Here is a 23677-nt window from a genome sequence, read left to right on the forward strand (position 1 = left end):
AGTAAATATATACACACAAAAACAAAGACACCAAACAAACCAACCAAATACGAAAATCCGTAGACATTCTTAGACTGCAGCGAATGCAGCGCACAAGCACACACATGAACGCACTGAAAACGCACACTCACCGATCACTACCCACTACTCACTCGCCAAATTTTTTGCTTCGTACACTTCCTTGAAGTATAGCAAGCAACTCATCTAATATGCCATATATTGCCCCATATCATAGTACAATGGTTTCGAACAATTGTGTATCAACTTCACCAATGAGAAATTACAACAATTCTTCAACCATCACATGTTCGTCTTGGAACAAGAAGAATACAAGAAAGAGGGTATCAATTGGGACTTTATTGATTTCGGTATGGATTTGCTAGCTTGTATCGATCTCATTGAAAAGGTGCTTATTCCAAAAGAAGAAAAAATAACAATAATAATGAAGAATTGAGTAACTAATTGTGTAACTTAGATGTGTGACGGATTAAGACTTGTTTGTCACTTTGTTTTTGTTTTTTGTCTAAACGCTATACAATTAGCATAGAAATTTCTTGTTCTTTGTTAAAACAAGCTCAAAAATAGTACAGCGGGACTTGCGAAAAAAAAATGTCGCTAGAACAATCGACGTGCGCGAAATAACAGGTATTGGTATGCGTTATATGTACAGTTCACGTTTGAGCCAAGCACCGGAATAGCAGCACCATCCCCTTTAGAAAGCACCAATGCAAAAGAATACATCCCTATTTTATAGTATGTATGTACATTAATGTCACAAGCACAGTTGGTTTCGTATTTATTGTCACACAAAAAACCTCCATCGAACAATTCCACTACCCCAATTATTAGCTTTCGCTCCCATCCCTTCATCATTTATTTATGTAAGGTTATGTAGTGATTATTTTGTTGTAATTTGTTATATCCATATGTATTCCCCACATCTTTGTATTGTAAAAATTGCCATATATTACAACCACTGCACCACTTGCACCACTGCACCACTTGCACCACTTGCACCACCATTAGTACAATGGCTTCGAGCAATTGTGTATCAACTTCACCAACGAGAAACTGCAACAGTTCTTCAACCATCACATGTTCGTCTTGGAACAAGAAGAATACAAGAAAGAGGGCATTGACTGGGCGTTCATCGATTTCGGCATGGACTTGTTGGCCTGTATTGAGATGATTGAAAAGGTTGGTTGCGCGCGCAGTTCGCAGAGCGAAGGGTAGATAAAAAAGGGCATTCGATATTGGTCAGAAGTTAATTTGAGCGTAGGAAATTGTCGTAAAACCAATCTTAGATGAAAACTCTCTCTAATTTAAGTTATAGCTAGGGAATGCAAGTAAGCGAAAGCGTTTTTTAGGTATTGTGCGTAATGTGTGTGTGTGTTTATTGACGTAAATAACGACTTAACGTGCGCTGCTTGGTGCTCTTTACCAAGTGGTACGCACACTGCATCCAAAAAAAAAAAAAAAAGAAATGTATGTTTGCACGAAGGACCCCTAAAAAAGAAAAAGCAACCAACACCAACACCCAGACACATGTATTGAATTCATTCAATTGCTTGTTTTGTGTATTGCACGCTATGCTTGCTATATTTGACTTGCGTGTGTGTCTGTGCACCACCCTGGACGACAACAAATTTGTAATCTGCCTGCGCTGACCGCCAAACACAAAAACCTCTCTGAAACCTACCCACCTACCTCAACTCTACTCAACTCAACTCAACTCAACTTTACTGTACCCCACGTAACTAACCCCCCGCCACCTCCACCTCCATCTATCCTCTATAACCTTTCAACCATTACTTTCATGTCTTGTGTCTTGTGTTACATTTTCCTCACAAACAGTACAACGGTTTCGAACAATTGTGTATCAATTTCACTAACGAAAAATTGCAACAATTCTTCAACCATCACATGTTCGTTTTGGAACAAGAAGAATACCAACGTGAAGGCATTGAATGGACTTTCATCGATTTCGGCATGGATTTGCAGATGTGCATTGAATTGATTGAGAAGGTATATTGGCAAAGCACAAAATTAGAACGAAACGAAAAACAAAGAGATGAAAAACATTAGCGCGCGCGCAAAATTTGCTGTAAAAATTGGTATAACAGCTATGCTAAAAGGCTTCGCGCAAAAATAGCCAATAATTATTTAGTACAAAAAAATAGCAGCTTAAAAAATCTAATCTCGTAAAGATATTTAGTACTCTAAATAGTAGTTGCTAATCTTCGACATGCCGAAAATATTTGTATACCGAATAATGCACTGAACAATTTAGTAATAAAAAAAACAAAAATAAAATAATAATAACTTTTGTCGCAGTGCTATGCAGATTTTAACTACGTAAAAAATAATGATCCAGTAGATGACTTTCCACGTGCCAAAGTTGTAGTCGCAATTAATTTTGTAGAAAATTTTTGCTACCTTTAACGCGTGCGAAAAATGCCAAAAAAATATAAAAACAAACAAATAATAACAATACATACACACTCTTTGTTGCTTTTTCGATCTCTCCTTTCTATACTATATACTATAAATCCTCTCTATAAGCCTTAATTAACACTTAACACTCCTAACAATGCGTTTTAATATTTTATTTTATTTTCGGAAGTTTAATACTAAAACAATAATGGGTGTCCCCTTTGAACTGAGACAAGCTCGAAAACCTCGTAGTTGAACTGTCACAGTTCCTATGAACAACTTTCCAGTTTTTTAAGTTCAAAGGGATCTCCTAAGTATTAACCAAAAAAAAATAAATAAACAACTAACAACTAAAAGTAAAACGCTATCCGAAATAAAGGGTGTTTTAGAAAACTAATATAGTGCTAGCCATTGTATTTAAATGATTGAAAAATTAAGTAATGTTTTAATCGCTAGAAAAAAATTTCCTAATGCCGGATTTCCACTAGGCATTAAAATGATCAAAAGCGTGTGCCATTTAAGAGATGTCATATGGAAACAAATTTGATAACAATTTGTATATCAGTGGTGATGCAAGTATTTTTTAACTCTCGAACTTTGTCATTGAAATTTTTGTTGTGTAATGTCTAAAGGAAATCCGGCATAATTGTCGAAAATAGGATTGAAGTTTAACCGCCAGCTTACGCATAATTAACCGTAGGTGAATAACCCGTCAAATATGGCTTTAGCTATATAAAATGGTTAACGATTTTTTTCGTGTAGTAACTGCCAGAAATATAATGAAAAAATATTAATGGAAAATTTTAAGAAAATAAACGAAACAATTTGAAATTTTTGAAAGTTAATTCACAATGCGCAGTTAACTATAAATTTTTGTACTGAAAATCTATAGTTAACCGCCGATGTAAGTTAACTCGTGTATCACAAATTTAATTAAGAATTTGAATGAGATTTAGATCGCATTGCAAGAAAGAAGTTTAACCAGCAATAAAAAAAAAAATAAAAAAACAGCAGAGAAAGTTATTACTACGCTGACCATTTGATTCATCCTTAATTCAGCTAACCAGTTACTAAATAGTACAACGAGTTGCCCAAAATAACCGATTTACGCCGCAGTTCAAATAAATATGCCAAACCGCCAAACAAGCACTTATTTAATTATTAATTCACTTACAAATTGCACACATTTTTTTGTATGTATGTAGTTAGATAAAAAAAAAAAACACACACAAAAATGCAAAATTTTGTTATAAAAAAAGATTTTTCTTTTATGCGCATTAGGGTGCATCATCAAAAAAAAGTAGTAGGTTCTTCCACCGAAATTCTAAATTCTGAAAATACCTTTCTATGCAGATCTTTTAAGCTTAAACTGTAATTTTTTGGAAAAAATATTTTTGACAACTAATTTTATTTATAAAAAAAAAACTCAATTTTGAAGCTATTTTCAAATAGGTCCCGCTTACGTAAATCTTAATATGTTTCCGTAGCGAATGTTTTGACAAAATTCTTAAAATATAATAAATTTTATATTTCCGAAGGGAAAAAGTACCGTTTTTTTCTTTTGTATGTAGAGTGATGCACCCTAATGAATACTTGCTCACCGTAGTTAATAATATTTAGTAGCAGCGAAATTATTAGTCGAATCGCTCGCAAATTTTAACAAAAGAAAAGTATTATTTTGATGCCAAACTCTAATGCTAAGGTAAGCGCTAAATTTGCTGTAATTTGTTGTACGCATCTGTGTAGTATTTTATGTTTACTTATTGCTCTAAAGCTAGTAGTTTATTTATATATATATATATATTGTAGCGATAGTCGGTAATTCGCACGCTTACTTTTTATGTACGAATGCATCTATATGACGCAATGTTTTATGTCTCTACTCATACCAAAAAAATTGACAATTTTCTAATCGATATTTTTCTACCTCCAATTCATCACAAAAAACAGCCTATGGGTATCTTGTCCATCCTTGAAGAAGAGTCTATGTTCCCCAAGGCCACCGATCAAACATTCGCCGAAAAATTGGTCAACACTCACTTGGGCAAATCGCCACCATTCCAGAAGCCCAAACCACCAAAGCCCGGCCAACAGGCAGCTCACTTTGCTATTGGCCATTATGCTGGTGTTGTCGCCTATAACATCACCGGTTGGTTGGAGAAGAACAAGGATCCATTGAACGACACTGTTGTCGATCAATTCAAGAAATCGCAAAACAAATTGCTGATCGAAATCTTCGCCGATCATCCAGGTCAATCTGGTGGCGGTGAACAAGCCAAGGGTGGTCGTGGTAAGAAGGGTGGTGGTTTCGCTACCGTCTCTTCGGCCTACAAGGAACAATTGAACAGCTTGATGACCACTCTGCGTTCGACACAACCTCACTTCGTGCGTTGCATCATTCCCAATGAAATGAAACAACCTGGTCTTGTGGATGCTCACTTGGTTATGCACCAGCTGACATGTAACGGTGTACTTGAAGGTATCCGTATTTGTCGTAAAGGTTTCCCCAACCGAATGGTGTACCCTGATTTCAAGCAACGGTAAGTGTGTAAAGTACATTTATACTTAGAAAATACATATATGTATATGTCTATATATATAGTTAGGATACATACATACATACTTATAGTACACAACTGTGAAGTAAGAAATACGGAAGACTAGGCGAAAAGTTAGCTTTTAGAAAAAAAAATGAAATATAATTTTGGAGTCAGTTTAGGTATAAATTTGATAGTAGGAAAAATGTTTATCATAGAGTAGAATGTAGTAAAATAACTTAGTACACAAATTAATTATAAATAATCTTGGACATTGCAACTGATATGCATATATAAATATTATTTATTTATTTTCGTACTCCCAATTGACATTCCTCTTCGCTAAAAATAAAAACAAACAAAATTTATATAAAATAAACTTCCCTTCCCCCAAAATAAAATAGTTACATGATCTTGGCCCCAGCCATCATGGTCGCTGAGAAACAACCCAAGAATGCGGCAGCCAAGTGTTTGGAAGCGGTTGGATTGGATCCCGACATGTACCGTATTGGTCATACTAAGGCAGGCAGCTGTTTAAAATATATATAGATTTCAATTGTTTTCCTACTTTATTTATTTAAAAAGTGTTTCTGTTTTTTGTCTAATTCTTCATGTATTTAGTCTTCAATCCACCAAAAACTACTTACGTTTCCCCTTTCCAAACTGCACTGTACTCTACCGTTATGCAGTAGTACTTGTATTTGTTTAACGTCCTCTTCCGAAAATGAAACATACTCGTACATCAGTATTTCATCGCCAGTAATAGTTACCTAGTATATTTTTAACCACGTTCATTTGGTAACGCAGCAAACTCGTATTGCGTTGTATTGCCTTGTATTTAGTACTTACGTACTTATTTGTACCCAAGGAACGCACCCACATTTGTTGGAGTTGGTAAAACTACATATCCATATTTGATCCTCTCACAGTATTAAATTGCATTCGTCCTGTATTTTGTATACACTTGAAAAGTAGTTTATATTTTTGTCCCACCTTATAATCCTTAAATATTTATTTTTTTTTTGCCTAGACACAATTTGTCCTTATCATTCTATCCTTTTGTATTTTTGTTGAACCTCTACAGTTGGTTTGGAAATTATATATGTAGTATGCAAATAATAGTCCTTGAAAGTATCACATACATATAGTTTTATTCATTAACTAAGTATATAATTTTAAGTACTTTTGTAGTTTGAGTAATTACCCTTACACAATTTTGAAATCCTATTTTTGAAAAATATCCCAACATACACAAGTAGTATTTATATAAAATATTTCGCTGCATAAACATCAAAATTCTTACTTATGTTAGATCCCACCATCTATTCCACTTCTGAATTACATATGCAGGCTTAGTAGCCTTCGTCGATTCGCATGACGACCTTAACCTTCGGGATCACTTTTTTTGTACTCATTCCTTGGTTTTGCTCCGTCACACTTGCCCCTTATTTGTAAGTTTGGTGTTCTGAAAACACAGTGTTTCTACTTCGTGAATGCGGTACCTCTTGAAACAATTTAATCAACAATATGGAACACCTAAATAATATCTCACGTCCCTATGGTTCTCAAACTTTTTGTTGAAACATAACTGATGTTCTATTTAATATTGAGACACGTCTTCCCTAAAACTCTACGAAGCATAATTTTACGTACTTACTGTTATGACCCATTACAACAAAAAAACTGTGAACGTTTTCAGCTCTTGCATAGGTTATGATGCCCCCCTGACATGGCGTTAAGTATTTGTCTTGTAACCTACTACTATGTAGTGATATTTATGTCTCTATGCATGTTAAGCACATGGATAAACACAAAGAAATACAATTTAAACCCCTCTTAAGCTAACAGTAGCCAACCAAATTGTTTATGGTTTGATGTAAACACACGTTTACACTTACCAACACATCACACGAACATATCGAGCAAACATATCAAATAAATAAATCCAAGCAAACTACTTCAAGCACATAATTACTTCTATCGCAGGTATCAGATCCTTGATCCCCGTGGCATTAAGGACTTGAGTGAGGATAAAAAAGCTGCGAAAATTCTGCTCGAAAGCACTGGAATGGATGAAGATCTCTATCGTCTGGGTCACACAAAGGCACGAAACGAAAGAAGTTTTCTATGAAAAATATAAAATCCAAAACAAATAGTTCAGCTTAGAATGCTTCATTAGCTTACAAAATTTGAGATTAAAAGTCTCTGCATTTGTGACTGACGCAATGGCGCATACCGACGCCTACATACATATAAAGCGTATGAGCGACTGAGATCTGTTTTTCTTAGTGCTATTTTGTTTTTTTCTTTGAATTGGCTTTGAATTGGCATGAACTGCGCTGCAAAATTGAATGGAAATTTAAAAACTTCATGAAATGTGCTTGAAATATTATTTTTTTGAACACTTTTTAGAACACTCAGTATACATAATCAACTCAATCTACATAATCATATGAACCCAAGGTTCAACACTTCACTTACTCTGATACACTCTTCCCACTTTTCGCGAAATCGACTATGCCACGAAACACTTAAACACAATCTCAAAATCTATAAACTTTCGAAACTCTCTTTTAAGCTATTATTCTTATTATTATTCTTAACACATTTTCCCACACGCAGCTATCAAATTTTGAATCCAAAGGACATTAGCGGTTTGGACGACCCGAAAAAATATACTAAAATTCTTATTGAGTCGACATCCCTTGATCCAGATCTATATCGACTTGGTCACACGAAGGCATGGTTTTCTTATTATTCCGAAAACATTACCTAAAGAAATATTTTTCACTTTTTCAATTTTTTCGACACCCCAGATTGCAAGAAAAGTTTCTAATTAAGTTTCTCAATCCCTCTCTGGTTCGTTTGTGAATGCAAAATATTTAAAATTTTTCACAAAAACTGAAAGCATGCACTTCATGAAACATCAAAAAAAAGAAAACCTACTTTGTTGTTGTGTGTTGTGGAGTTGGAACACGCCCATGTAGGGCGCGCTGATCGCTCGCAACCACACAAACACACACCCAACCTTGAACAAACATACAACTCATTGCAAGAATAAAATGATTTATGGCCCTTTGGAATGTTAAGTCAACTCATCTTTGAAGAAGTGACGAATCATTTGCGCCTACTCACTGAGTATATAATTTGCATAAACCTCTCGCACATCAGTCTATAATATTCACATATTTACATCGATGCATTTTTGGACACCCTGTTTGCTGAATGCACTCCCGAAGCCTGTAGATCCAGAGAGCCACACTTTTTGTGGATTTTTTTTTTTTACTTTTTTTGTAATTAAAATTAATTAATTAATTAAAACTATAGTATGTATAGCTTTTTTTGTTTGTTATCTAAACTATACACTCTTTATACATATATTAACTACTTTTTTTTATACATTTCTACTCAGTCATATTTAAAACATCACATTTTTATCCCGAAATATTTTTTAAACACGAATCAATTAAACAAAAAACAATATCCAATATCCACTACACCAACAGCTACCAAATCCTGAACCCAAGAGGCATCAAAGGACTTGACGATCCCAAGAAAGCCACTAAGATTTTGATCGAATCCACTGAATTGGATGAAGATCAGTACCGTCTGGGTAACACTAAGGCACGCATCAAATTCTTTACACAGTAGAAAATTTAAAAAAAAAAAAAATAAAACCAACATGTGTATGCCACAAAAAATCCGCTTAGGTATACATACATATATACACACACACATTTATTATTGTTGTAGTTTTTGCAACATCTCCAGTACTCATCCAAAGCAATTGCACCCACACATGCACGTACATATATGAATACACACTTGGACCTTCTACATGTACATGTAGAGGTTTAAAAATTTCCCCATATCAACGGCACCCATACAAAATCCAAAATTCACAATCCACATGTTACCTTCCATAATTCATATTCCACGACCCACAACCTACATTCCACAACTCACAACCCACAATCCACAATACACCACCAACCTTCAACAATCCACAAAATATATGAACTCCGGTGCAGTCAGTAATTTTTATGGCTGCAGGAGTTACACATATGTATATACACACATACATAACTATGTATTTATGTACACGCATAAGAAGCATTTTCGAAAGTCTACACACCCATCCACACGAAGCAGCATGCCCCTAAAAAAAACACACACTCGATCCACCACCACACATACAAATACGTTATTTGGCATGTTCGTACGTACTACGTAGTTCTCATTAGCATTGTTACTTTTGTTTATTATTCTATTAGGTTTACGAGTATGGCCCACAATCAAGCATGTGATTTTGCGGTAATATCATGCGTATCCACTCCACACATACCTACATACATATTTACATAAATATATAGCATGTGGAAAAGATTTCGATGCTCGTCTCATGATCCTTACATATATAAGTACATACATACATATATTTATTTCCATTTACCATTTCCACACAAAAAGTAAGTGATCCTATTTACTAGGCACTTTGGGAGAAATTATAAAAAAAATATCTAGATTTTTTTGTATTTACCTTTTCAAATATTTTTTAATAGTTAATTTTAATTTTTTTTGCGAACATTAATATCCCTAGCATTTAAACTAATTTTAAGTAAATTTTTGGCAAAAAAAAACAGTTAATAAATCTAAAATTTTTTCTTGAAATTACCTTTATTTTCTCACACAACAAAACCGTCAACAAAAACCACAAAATTTTTCCCAAAAAAATACCACCACCAACGCACGAAACAACCATTGCAACACTTATCGACCGCACACCAAATTTGCACGTTCACACACGCATACACGCACACATCCACCCATATACCGCATATGTACCCACCCTCGTATAGCTACCGGATTATGTGCCCGAAAAAATTGGTCGGCGTTGATAAAGATAAGAAGGCCACAGAAATCATTATTAACCACATTGATTTGCCAGACGATCAATTCCGCTTGGGTAACACCAAGGTACCTCATTTCAAAAAATAAAATTGATTAAAAATGGAATTAAAACAGCAACAAATTAGTAAAACATAATCAACTCTCTAAAAAAAAGAGACACTTGTCAAATGTACAAAATTGCCAAATCAACTGTCTGTTGACAACAACTTAACACTAACTACTTTTGTAAAAATATTTCTTTAAAAAAAAACTTCTAATTCCGGTTATATACATAATTCTAAAAAAAAAAAACAAAAAAATATGTGGATATATTTTTTCCATTTTTCCTAACAAACAAATCGTGATACAAAGCTGAATAACACTACTGAGCTATATGTGGAACTTATCAGTAATAATCTAAACGAAACTGAACATAAAAAATAGTAGCTCAGTTTTTAAAAAATGCCATTCATTTGAATTGCTTCACAAACAATTAGAGAGAATTTGTATGAAATGATATTTATTTTCTGAAGCATTTCGAATGAATTTTATTTTTTATAAATTTAGCTGAAAAACAATTAATCAGTCTTACACACACACACACATGCACACTTACGATAATCAACTAAACATCTCCGTTTAACCATTAATCACACTTTCATGTACATATTTACATAGTCGAAACCGAAAATTTCACGATCATCTTCAGCGATCGTACCGTACGCACGTTCAGCATAATTGAAAATCACCATCATCAGCGTTGAACACTCATGAACGAATGAGCGCGCGTTCAGTTTGTATGGAAATATTTGCAATAAAATAATTTGTGCTCATGAACTTTGCAAACTTCGAACTGATCGAACTCAATCGATCGCGAGTACAACATTTGCACCGATTTTATATATATAAATCATTTTTTTTTACATTGTATATATCAAATTTCTAACTAGATATGTGTTCACTCATCTCCACTTATGTATATATTCTATTACGCTTTTCCACATTTGATTGTCGCTTTTAAAAATCACGCTTTTATTTTAAATCCCGCCTTTTTATTTACATTTCACTCGCGTGTTTTGTTCGTTGTTACTTTCATCCTCCACCTAATTACTCCAAAAATCATGAATATCTGTTTTGTACCATAATGAACGTAATTAATGTTGAAACGCTTTTTAAAAAAAGAGTAGACTAGCAGTGAGCTGAGAGCGAAAAACGCGAACAAATGTTTTTTGTTTTTTTTTTTTAAAATGTTTGTTTTTCATTTTTGCTTCAAATAAAAAATAACGTTCTTTCTCCAGCCATCGCTGACTCGCAATCAGCTCACTCGTATAGTCACCCGCTCTGTATGTGTGGCATATCACAGCCAAATAAGTTGCTTTTTGTATTAACCCTTATTTTTTCTACACTTTTCTTCCGCCTCCGCTTTCTTAAAAAAAAAAAAACGCAAACGCAAACAAAATTTGTAAAAACCAATAGGTGTTCTTCCGCGCTGGTGTCCTCGGTCAGATGGAAGAGTTCCGTGATGAACGTCTCGGCAAAATCATGTCCTGGATGCAAGGTTGGGCTCGTGGTTACTTGGCCCGTAGGAACTTCAAGAAATTGCAAGAGCAACGTTTGGCCCTCAAAGTTGTGCAACGTAACTTGCGCAAATACTTGCAACTCCGCACCTGGCCATGGTACAAATTGTGGCAGAAGATCAAGCCTTTGCTCAACGTTTCCCGCGTTGAGGATGAGATTGCTGTGAGTATACGTATAACGAAATGGAAGTTTGTTTTTTTTTTCTTGTTTTGCCTTTCAGAGCGCAGCTAGCTGACGGTTAAGCGCAGCCACCAAGCAGGCAAGCGAGGTGTTTTGTTGGTGTTTGTGCAACGAAGTGAGCGTAGATAGTTTGAGGCTGCTTCAAATGCCTTTAAAGAATTTGCCTTTCTGAGAGGCTCAAAATATGCAAACGAAAAATATCAAAAAAAAAAAAATATTTCATGATGCTGTCATTGCACCTGCTCGAATGCATCACTCTTTCTATTGCAGAGTTGCTCATGCGTTCCGCATTCAATGAGTGCAGCGAGAAATAAAAACACGCCAGCAGCATTTAAAAATAAAACTTGAACGCGCACACTTGACTTGACGACTTCCTTTTCAGCAAAAAAAAAAAACAAAAACACACGAAATCATAATCTTTTTCGCCTTCATTTTTTTTTAGTTTTTTTTTTTTCTGCACATCGCCCAACGCCTGGCCTTTTGGCTTACATTTCTGACAATGTTGGCAAGTGTGTTCACATAATTAGCGCAAATGCATTCGAGCCAATGGCGTTCAATTTTTCAATATTCGAATTTTTTTTCAGAATTTCATTCTTGCGCTCGCTGCCGATGCCAACGTAAGATTACAGCCGATAACTAGCAGCAGCACGAAATTGGCGCTTAGCACTTAAATCGAATGATTGAGTATTAACGGTTGTTTGTTTTTGAGATGATTTCGATGTTGACGATGATGTTGACGATGATGCTGTGTATGAATTACCAATGTGATTGGCGTTAATCATACGCCCCCGTGTACCAAAATATAAAAATATTTGATCGCCTTGCTGCCGCCACACACAGCGAGGGCATTGCTGGCTGCTGCTCAAAGCTTTGAATGCGAATGCATACAGCATCAAGAATGTGTATGTATGTATGTATGCATGTATGTATGTGTACATACAACAACACTCTAACGATCATTTAATCGATGAGCTGTGACGCCATATGGCTCCCCTCCAAGTATATGCAATGAAATTGATTTGATTTCTAAATGAATTGTATAATTCCGTTAGAGGTGCGCGTCGTGCAAGTGAAGCTAAAAATATTCATATATACACAAATAATTGGAAAAATATATTTTCGTACGAATATTTTGCATGCTTATGGACATGAGCAATTTAGTGTTGTATAGCTCAGTTTCCTTTCATTTAGTACTTACTTTTAGCGGCCTGGCAGCTCTATATATTGTTTATAAATGGGGAGCGCGTTCTTAATAACTGAGCGATGACTCAGCTGCAAACAAATTTAAGAGCTCACTTAAGTCGATTTGTTTACTGGACATTGTAGATCGCGTTTGTTTTCTTGGAAGTCAACACTTTGATTAGGAAAAAGAAGCAAACACATCGAGTCGTAGAGTCGCGTAATTTTTCGTTACTTCGGCTGCACAGCTGGAAATAGTGATCGGTAGTATGAAGCGCTCCGCTTCGTAGTAAAACTTAATCGATTTTTTTGGAAATTTTTCACACATTTTTTTTTCTACACACCAGTAAAGGAAAAAAAAACCTTTTTGCTGAAAAATATTAAATAACGCTACTCAACGAACGCGTAAAGTTCGAAATAAGAAAATATTTTTCCTAATTCTTTTTCAAGGCAGTCAAATTTTTTTTCGATTTTTGTGTTAAATTTTTTCGATCTTTCTTCAGATTAAAAAAAAAAAAAATTAAAAGAAAAGATTGCAAAAAAAAATTGCTTTTTAAAAATCACATACACTATTTCAAAGATTTTCATACTTTTTCCTGATATAACTTTTTCTAATTTCTTAATTTTTGCCATTTTCACACTGGTCTACAATTGTCCCCTCACAAAATATTCAGTAACGCATTATTTTATGTGTTTTCAAAAAAAAATGATTTAAAAATTTTTCTTAGAAAGAATTTAGTTTCCAAAACTGTTGGTTAGGAATTATTTCCAACAATTTATTAATATGTAATGATTTTTATTAATATTTTTATTTATTATTTTTAGTTTTTTTTTTGTAAATTTATTTTTCTTTTTTGTTTGTAAATTTCTTTAAAAACTTTGCGAGAATATTTTTTCCAAAATCATAAAAATTGTGCTGCCCAATACTCTAACGATGGAAATAGTTGCCTACACTTAGTTCTATGGAAAGAATAAATATAAGCAATATACTCACAAATTTGTATTTCTTTGGAATTTCTCTGCAAATAATTTCTCTACTTTAATGGAGTGGGCGCTATAGAAGTGTACTTACGGACACATGTGTCTAGCACATTGAATTTATTGTAAACAATCGCGAATTTTCGCACAAAGCCATTTAGTAGCGGCATACCTTTGATTTAACACTCTCGATTGCTATTAAATATTGGCCTTTTTTATTTTTGCGCGAAACCATTTTAAAGCATCCATTTTTTTGTTCAGTTTGCTACTCGCATGGCGACTGAAATTTTAAGAAATCCAAAACCAAAAACAAAAATAAAACAGAAATGACTAATAACCAATTAGTGTTGATTGAAGGCGCGCCCCGTTATTAGATATGTGTCCTTTGGCGACAAGCAAACGTCCCTGAACATAAGCAATAAGCGTTGGCAGCTTCTTCTTCTTCTTTCTTTCACCTTTGGGCTGCTGCTTGAAGTTCTACAAGTTGCTCCGTTTCAATCCAGCTGTCATGGCTCATCGCAAGAAGCTGCCCACACGAATGTACAAATATAACATTTACCCATACATAAACATATATGTATGATGACAGTGTGTGTGGGTTATTGTATGTGTATACATACTTACAAATGTATGTCTTCCTGGCCCCTGTAAATGCAGCGCCAGCTAAGCGCGCAACTCAATCAACAGCTGAAACAGCTGTAGTGGACAACAGCACTCAACTCAACTCGAGTCAACTCATCGTCGATGTCGTCGTCGTCGACGCCGGCCGCCGGAATGAATAATGAAATATGAATACTTATACATTTATCATCGGTGTACTATGTATATAAAATGCGCTTGCAAGCAGCAACAAAAAAGCTGGCAATTGAATTTTCTTGTCGCTGCCTACGGGCACTTATTAATATTTCTAATTGAAACCTCATCAAAATAATTTGGCCAACTCATATTGGCGCGTATGAGCAAGCAGACAGGCGCAGCTGACTTAGCAACTATTTGCCATCTTACTCATGCTGCCACAACAGCAGCAACAATAAAAGTCCACAGCCCAGCAGCCAACAGCCAACAGCCAAACGCTAATAGCAATCATGGCAAACTTTCTAAATACCGCGATCTCAAAGCGCCAAATATGCGTGGCTGGCGGGATTTGTAGCGCAACACCTGCGCCATATCATTGATCGCGCCACATACAAGAATGGGGCTCCGCGCAGCGTCTCTCGGCGGTGCGGCCTGTTTTGTTGCGGAAAACAGAAGGAAAACCAACAACAACATGCAACCCTTGCCGGAATGTGCACACTTGTGTATTGCTGCTGCTGTTGTTGTTTGTTTGTTTGTTTGTTTGTTTTCTTCGGCGAAGCGCATAAATATGAGATTTATTAACGTGTTGAACACATCGTTCGCAGAATATTCGATTCGATCATATTCGGGGCGTTGCTAAATTTATTTACCCCACACATACACACACTTACGCACATATGTACATACACAGTTGTAGGTAGTTGTAATTGTAATTGAATTGAAATAATTTCTTCTTTGAGCTGCGCCGCTCGAATTGCTCATTGCTGCTGCACTCATCATCATTCCAGCTGTTGACCAGTAGCTAGTCGGACCTAGTTCTTTAAACGCGTCGTGCCGCAGTTCAGTTCACTAGCTGACCGCAACGAAATCAAATCGAATCCAAAGCGTTTTTTGGAGTTTATTAAGCAAACATTTAAAATATTAAAAAATAACAAAAAAAATAAAAAATAAAACAGTATTTAAATACGAAGAAATAAAATAGTATTAGTTGCAAAAAGCCTTGAAAGTATTTGCCCTAAAACGACTCTTTTGAGACCAACAAACGAAAGCACAAGTGAAAGCGCTCACCTATGCGAAAGCTCATTAAAAGCTAAACGCTCAGCAGCTTTTGCGAATTACTATTTTTCTAAAACGGTTATTAATTCTACGGGCATTTAAATCCGTCTACAACGCTACGCTTCACGTAGCCGCGCAGTTATCCTTTGCAATAGAAATTCTCCAATAAGAAATATAAGGACACACCTCTAATATGGCTGATGAGAAAAAGGTAAAGAAATCAAAAAAGGCAGCCGCCGCGCCTGCCACCGCCACGGATGCTGCTGAGCCAACAGCAGTAGCGCCAGCAGCAGATGGAGAAGCCCCACCCGTCATCGAAAATGGCACAGCAGCTGCCTTAAATGGTCATACCAATGCTGCTGATGCTGATGCACCCGACCAAACTGACTATATACCAGCTCCCACCAACGACGAACCAAACACCAACACCACCAACTCGTCTGCTGCCGCCGCCGTCGCCGCCGTAGCCGCAGCGCCGCAAGACATCGCAAATTTATCCACTGATATTAAAACACCATCTGTTCCTTTTGATTCATTCGAATTGCAGCGTCTGGAAGAGAAGGCCAAGAAGGCTGAGGAATTGCATGCCGCTGAAGTGAAAGTACGCAAGGAATTGGAAGCCCTCAACGCTAAGCTGTTGGCTGAAAAGACTGCCCTTTTGGACTCGCTGTCCGGTGAGAAGGGTCAATTGCAAGACTTCCAGGAGAGGAACGCCAAGTTGACTGCCCAGAAGAACGACCTCGAGAACCAATTGCGCGTAAGTAAAAAAAAAAAAAAAACACAGAAATTAATCACCAAAATAAAACTCATAAAATCATGCATCTCATCGCCGGAGCGATTGCCGTGCAGTGAAAATCGCAAAAAACTTCATTTGTTCAGAAAAAAAAAATCAATTCCGTGAAATTAAAATTGTGTATTCAGGAATGAGTAGATATACGGCGGACCAATCGGCGTTCGTTAAAAATTTGAATTGAATTTTCACGTTCAACAGATGAGAAAAATCGGCGAAAATGTTCAAACTCTTGAATGTTTTGATTAATATGTATTTCAAGGAAAAATAAAAATTCCCCCCGTGAACCAGATTCGCAATAATTTCGCAGTATCAGTAATAATACAAAAATCTCTGTAATTTTCTTGAAAATTTTGATTAAGATCGCTGGCGTCTCAAACATGCAAAAATGTAAAGTCTTCCAATTTGTATCACTAATTAACGATAATCTCATTGTTCCGCCTCGTTTACCATTTGGCTCATTCTATAATATCCACTTACCTGGGGCCAGAGCTAATTTGCGAATACCTGCATATTTATGTACCTGTGTGTGCGCGCACGCTCACACATTATAAACACAGGCAATAATGCTCAAGGCGATATTCATAAAAATTTACTAAGCAAACAGCAAAATTATCTATTGTAAACACTTGGCGATCCTCGTCAAATTCTTACAACTTGCGATCCACATGCAGTCGCGCTTCATTAAGTGCGGCCATCAAGCACCATAAACCAACGCAAATCGCAAATCAATAACATCAACAGACAGTCACAGGCATTGCAAATTAATCACTGCTCTGGTATTTATGTGTGTGTGTGTGTGAGGATTTGCACTTGCCGCAATAGATCACAGCTGCAAAAGGAGAGCAAGCAAGCCAGCAACAAAAAAAAACGAATAATTAGAAATCTTCTACGAAGAGTGTGCACGCTATTTTTAGCAGCAATTTCAATTTTTGATTCAGCGCGAACAGTAAAACGGTACATTTGTGCGTTGCGCTATAAATAGCAGAGCTTATATTGTAGCAGCTCAAGAGTGGAGTGATCGTTAAACGATCGCGCGTTATAGAGTGAGTGAGTGAGTGAATTGGCCAATCAATTCAGAGTCATAAAGCTATACATATCTACATAGTACACACTATACGCCTATTAAAAATATATCCACGAATACTTTTGTACTCACCTGACAATTGTTTTCTCTCCCACCCTCTCTCACCCTCAATAGGATATCCAAGATCGCTTGAGCCAAGAGGAAGATGCCCGCAACCAACTGTTCCAACAGAAGAAGAAGGCTGACCAAGAGATCTCTGGCCTGAAGAAGGATATTGAGGATCTTGAATTGAACGTCCAGAAGGCTGAACAAGATAAGGCCACCAAGGATCACCAAATCCGCAACTTGAACGATGAGATCGCCCACCAGGATGAACTCATCAACAAGTTGAACAAGGAGAAGAAGATGCAAGGTGAAAGCAACCAGAAGACTGGTGAGGAACTCCAAGCCGCCGAGGACAAGATAAACCACTTGAACAAGGTTAAGGCTAAGCTCGAACAGACCCTCGATGAATTGGAGGACTCGTTGGAGCGTGAGAAGAAATTGCGCGGTGATGTTGAGAAGGCTAAGCGCAAGGTTGAGGGTGACCTCAAACTCACCCAGGAAGCCGTCGCTGACTTGGAACGCAACAAGAAGGAATTGGAGCAGACCATCCAACGCAAGGACAAGGAATTGTCTTCGATCACCGCCAAATTGGAAGACGAACAGGTCGGTGTTGGCAAGCACCAGCGCCAGATCAAGGAATTGCAGGCCCGCATTGAAGAATTGGAAGAGGAAGTTGAGGCTGAACGTCAAGCTCGCGCCAAGGCTGAGAAGCAACGCGCTGATTTGGCCCGCGAATTGGAGGAATTGGGTGAGCGTCTTGAGGAAGCCGGTGGTGCTACCTCTGCTCAAATCGAACTCAACAAGAAACGCGAAGCCGAACTCAGCAAATTGCGCCGCGATTTGGAGGAAGCCAACATTCAGCACGAATCCACCTTGGCCAACTTGCGCAAGAAGCACAACGATGCTGTTGCTGAGATGGCCGAACAGGTTGATCAGCTCAACAAGTTGAAGGCTAAGTAAGTATTTGTTGTTATTGTAATATTTTCGAGATACATGTTTCCAGGTGGCGAATGTTTGTTCGCCTTTTCGGCGTCGCACACCGTGTGCATCAACGTGGAGCGTCCTTCTGTATATTTGTTTTTTGTTGGAAGTGGTTTTGATGTTTTCGATTGTTGTGAAAAAATTTCTGATTTCCTGATTTCGGTTAATTAATTTTCAATTTCTTGTAATGCAATACAGGGCTGAACACGATCGCCAGACTTGCCACAATGAGTTGAACCAAACTCGTGCCGCTTGCGATCAACTGTCCCGCGATAAGGTAATATGTTGTGAAAGCACTTCAAGCCGCAGTGCTATACAAAGCAAACACATCCAAATACCTCCAACAACAAGTACACTTACTACCACCACAAATACACAACAGATATATGCATGCCATATCTCTATTTTGAAATGAAAATAAGAAAATCATTAATCGAATGGTTCACATAAAAATTTCTACGGAGCTGGTTCCATAAATTCCGAAAAAGCTCTTGAAGACTTGAAAAGGGTCGCGTACGCTCTGCAACGGAAGCAATATTTTTTGCGACCGCTCTCGCTCTATCTCTGTATCTCTTGAACTTCTAATCCCATACACAATTTAACACATCTCTAACCATATCCAAATCTACTCTATTATTCACACAATCTAGGGCTGAGAAGGAGAAGAATGAATACTACGCTCAATTGAATGACCTCCGCGCCGGTGTTGACCACCTTAGCAACGAGAAGGTATACACAATTAAGGATATTTATAAAAAGTTTTTGTTGTACGCATTGCTGCTGCTGTAATTACGCTGAAATTGTCACTTGTAAATTTATTTTGTATGTAGATTCGCTTTTTAAATTCCTAAACCGATTTAAGTATGTCCTCAGGGGCGGCGTACTCGAGAAAGTAAGGATGCCCTATCCGTACTTTCCCATTTGTGCGCGTAGACTTGTGAGAAACACTGTATATGCGAAATTGCCTCTAAGTCAGCATTGATCGTTAAATTCAGTATGAACGTAGTTTTGTATATAGATATTGCCTCTTAACTTCCAAGCCCCTGAACCTCTAACAAATATTTTTTTATAAAAACTAAAAATGCGCCACTACTAATTGTACAGTACACACAAAACCGCCTTACACTTTTCGAAGAACGAAAACAAAATTTTCCCCCAGCAAAAAAAAAAAATTAACGCATTTCTCATTCCTCTCATTGCCGTTAACCAGGCTGCCCAAGAAAAGATCGCCAAGCAATTGCAACACACTTTGAACGAAGTGCAAGGCAAATTGGACGAAACCAACCGCACCCTCAACGACTTCGATGCCTCCAAGAAGAAGCTGTCAATCGAAAACTCCGATCTGTTGCGTCAATTGGAGGAAGCCGAATCGCAGGTGTCGCAATTGTCCAAGATCAAGATCTCCTTGACCACTCAATTGGAAGATACCAAACGCTTGGCCGACGAAGAATCCCGCGAACGTGCCACCCTCTTGGGCAAGTTCCGCAACTTGGAACACGACCTGGACAATCTGCGCGAGCAGGTAGAAGAGGAAGCCGAAGGCAAGGCTGATTTGCAACGTCAACTCAGCAAGGCCAACGCTGAGGCTCAAGTATGGCGCAGCAAATACGAATCCGATGGTGTTGCCCGCTCTGAGGAATTGGAGGAAGCCAAGAGGAAGTTGCAAGCTCGCTTGGCTGAGGCTGAGGAAACCATTGAATCGCTCAACCAGAAATGCATTGGCCTCGAGAAGACCAAGCAACGCCTGGCTACCGAAGTCGAAGACTTGCAATTGGAAGTCGACCGTGCCAACGCCATTGCCAACGCTGCCGAGAAGAAACAGAAGGCCTTCGACAAGATCATTGGCGAATGGAAGCTCAAGGTTGATGATTTGGCTGCTGAATTGGATGCTTCCCAGAAGGAATGCCGCAACTACTCAACCGAATTGTTCCGTCTCAAGGGTGCCTACGAAGAAGGCCAAGAACAATTGGAGGCCGTGCGCCGTGAGAATAAGAATCTTGCCGATGAAGTTAAGGATCTGCTCGACCAGATCGGTGAAGGTGGCCGCAACATTCACGAAATCGAGAAGGCACGCAAACGCTTGGAAGCCGAAAAGGATGAACTCCAAGCCGCCCTCGAGGAAGCCGAAGCTGCCTTGGAACAGGAAGAGAACAAGGTGTTGCGCGCACAATTGGAATTGTCCCAAGTGCGTCAAGAAATCGACCGCCGCATCCAAGAGAAAGAAGAGGAATTCGAAAACACCCGCAAGAACCACCAACGCGCACTCGACTCCATGCAAGCCTCCCTCGAAGCCGAAGCCAAGGGTAAGGCTGAGGCCCTCCGCATGAAGAAGAAGTTGGAAGCCGATATCAACGAGCTGGAAATTGCATTGGATCATGCCAACAAGGTAAAGTACAAACGCGAAGAAGAAACAATAACAAACTCGATTTTAAATTTCCCCTTTCATTTCGATTTTGACACTTTAGGCTAACGCCGAGGCCCAGAAGAACATCAAACGCTACCAGCAACAGCTTAAGGATATCCAGACCGCCCTCGAAGAAGAACAGAGAGCCCGCGACGATGCCCGCGAACAATTGGGCATCTCCGAGCGCCGCGCCAACGCCCTCCAGAACGAACTCGAGGAATCCCGCACTCTGCTCGAACAAGCCGACCGCGGTCGTCGCCAAGCCGAACAGGAATTGGCCGATGCCCACGAACAACTCAACGAAGTCTCCGCCCAGAATGCTTCCATCTCTGCTGCCAAGAGGAAATTGGAATCCGAACTGCAAACACTCCACTCCGATTTGGATGAGCTGCTGAACGAAGCCAAGAACTCCGAAGAGAAGGCCAAGAAGGCTATGGTCGATGCTGCCCGTCTCGCCGATGAACTCCGCGCCGAACAAGATCATGCACAGACACAAGAGAAACTCCACAAGGCCTTGGAACAACAAATCAAGGAATTGCAAGTCCGCTTGGATGAGGCTGAAGCCAACGCACTGAAGGGTGGCAAGAAGGCTATCCAGAAATTGGAGCAACGCGTCCGCGAATTGGAGAACGAATTGGACGGTGAACAGAGAAGACACGCCGATGCCCAGAAGAATCTGCGCAAATCTGAACGTCGCATCAAGGAGTTGAGCTTCCAGTCCGAGGAAGACCGCAAGAACCACGAACGCATGCAAGACTTGGTCGACAAACTGCAACAGAAGATCAAGACATACAAGAGGCAAATCGAAGAAGCCGAAGAAATCGCTGCCCTCAATTTGGCCAAATTCCGCAAAGCACAGCAAGAACTCGAAGAAGCCGAGGAACGCGCTGACTTGGCCGAACAGGCTATCAGCAAATTCCGCGCCAAGGGACGTGCCGGCTCAGTTGGACGTGGTGGCAGCCCAGCGGTAAGTGTAGAGTAGTACAAACAAGTTCATAAAACCTGTACAAACTTTTAATTTGCAAACTTTTATAATTTATTTATTGATTTATTTTGTATTTATTATTATTCTCCCCCTCTCGATTCATGCGCGCTCGATTATAATTAAATACGGCACAGCCAATGGTCCAACTGTAGAGTGGTGGTGCCATCAGACCACGACACATGAGAAATAAATGCAAAGAGAATTGTAGTTCATAAGCAGCCAAAAACTGAAAAAAAAAATTAAAATAACTTATTTAAAAAAAAAAAAACAAAACAAAATCAAATACGCCATGCAACATTCAATTTATTTTTCATCATCACAAGACATGATAGAAAAGTGTAGTTGAATCAGAGACATCGATAGCACGATGCCTCGATATTTCACAAACAAAAAATCAAAAAAGCTGAAAAAATATTAAAAAAACAACAAAAAAAATCTTAAAAACTCTACTTTTTTATTATATATGTATGTGTAAACTGTAGCCGGCAGCGTCAAAGGGTGGCCGCCAGAATGCGCTGGACCAATAATTACTTCTCATTACATTTGTAAGTGAACGAAGATAAGCGTTTATGCGCCCCTTAGTTGTATTCCCCAAACAAGAATGAAAATTACGTATATCAAAAAATAAAAAATTAACTTAAACCGTGTTCTATAAGAACAACGGCACAGTCATACTGTTTGTCATACATACACATACAAACATACATACAAAAAGGGAATCAATGTGCACTCACAGCACTGATATGTTTGACCATTTCTCATAGGAATGCACTCACTGCACGATCTCATCATCTCAGTATAAGCAGGCAAATGATATGAAACGAAGAAAATTCATAAAAATCATTTTCATCAAAATTAATTGGCGTTTACTACACAACTCTTTGTTCTAGTCTAGTTTGTCAATCCTTGGCCGTTCCGATGCTCTGTGCTTGAAAAGTTTTGCCTTATATATATATATATATATTTACATATGAACCCCCGAAAGAAAATTTGTTGAGACCCCCTCGCATTATCCACTTTGTTGTCTTCATAGTTTATTAAAGCTTTCGTTTTTTTTTCTCGTTTTACATTTGCATCGAAAACATTTACTAAATATTTGTTATTTTTTTCTCTTCCGCACTCAACAGCCCCGAGCGATGTCCGTACGGCCACAACTCGACGGATTGGCTTTCCCACCAAGATTCGACCTTGCTCCAGAAAACGAATTCTAAATGCCATTTCTATGCTTCGTTTTTAAAGGAATTATTTTAAAATAATATTTCATAATTATTTGTTATGTTTAATTTAATTTAAACTATTTACAATACTTTTTTGTTTAATTAATTTAAATAAAAAAAAACATGTATAATTCGAACGACGGGAGGAATATATGCACTTAGGCAAGAAAATCTCTTAAAAATAATATTATAAAAAAAAACAAAAACAACAAACCAATGTAAAAGAAAAAAAATACACAAAAACACACATAAAAAACAAACACTAGCATAAGCTCACACCGATGACGACGATGTTGCTGTTGTTGTTGTTAGTCAAGTATGTATGTACATATTTTAAGCGCATAAAAGTCGGATATTTACTGCGTCTATGTAGTAGTTCTTCGCCACGATGTACGAAAGAAAGTCAGTCTAGCCCAGATTGTATTTAATTTTTGCTTTTATACAAATAACAAATGACTTTTAACTTTAACAAGAACTTACATAATTATGTACGTAGAGAAGAGTGTTCAGGAAAAAAAAAAAACACACATGCAATTTGTAAA

The 23677-nt window shown here is 37.8% G+C and overlaps 1 protein-coding gene across 3 annotated transcripts; it reads left to right on the forward strand.

Annotated features, from left to right (window-relative positions):
- Nucleotides 1-1854: 1854 nt before the first annotated feature.
- On the forward strand, nt 1855-23378 carry LOC118752910 (myosin heavy chain, muscle-like; the record flags this gene model as incomplete). 3 transcript variants are annotated; one of them, XM_036487754.1, is given in 10 exon segments in its annotated part: nt 1855-2025; nt 4384-4973; nt 8477-8594; nt 11337-11600; nt 16174-16383; nt 17618-18504; nt 18728-18806; nt 19740-20915; nt 20995-21900; nt 23046-23378. In XM_036487754.1, coding segments are annotated over 10 exon segments (4485 nt in total), but the record flags the coding sequence as incomplete, so codon positions are not given.
- Between the last annotated feature and the right edge of the window lie 299 nt (nt 23379-23677).

The sequence above is a fragment of the Rhagoletis pomonella genome, unplaced genomic scaffold (assembly GCF_013731165.1).
Source record: "Rhagoletis pomonella isolate Grant_MI unplaced genomic scaffold, Rhpom_1.0 Rhpom_scaffold_01951, whole genome shotgun sequence".
Classification (NCBI taxonomy): domain Eukaryota; kingdom Metazoa; phylum Arthropoda; class Insecta; order Diptera; family Tephritidae; genus Rhagoletis; species Rhagoletis pomonella.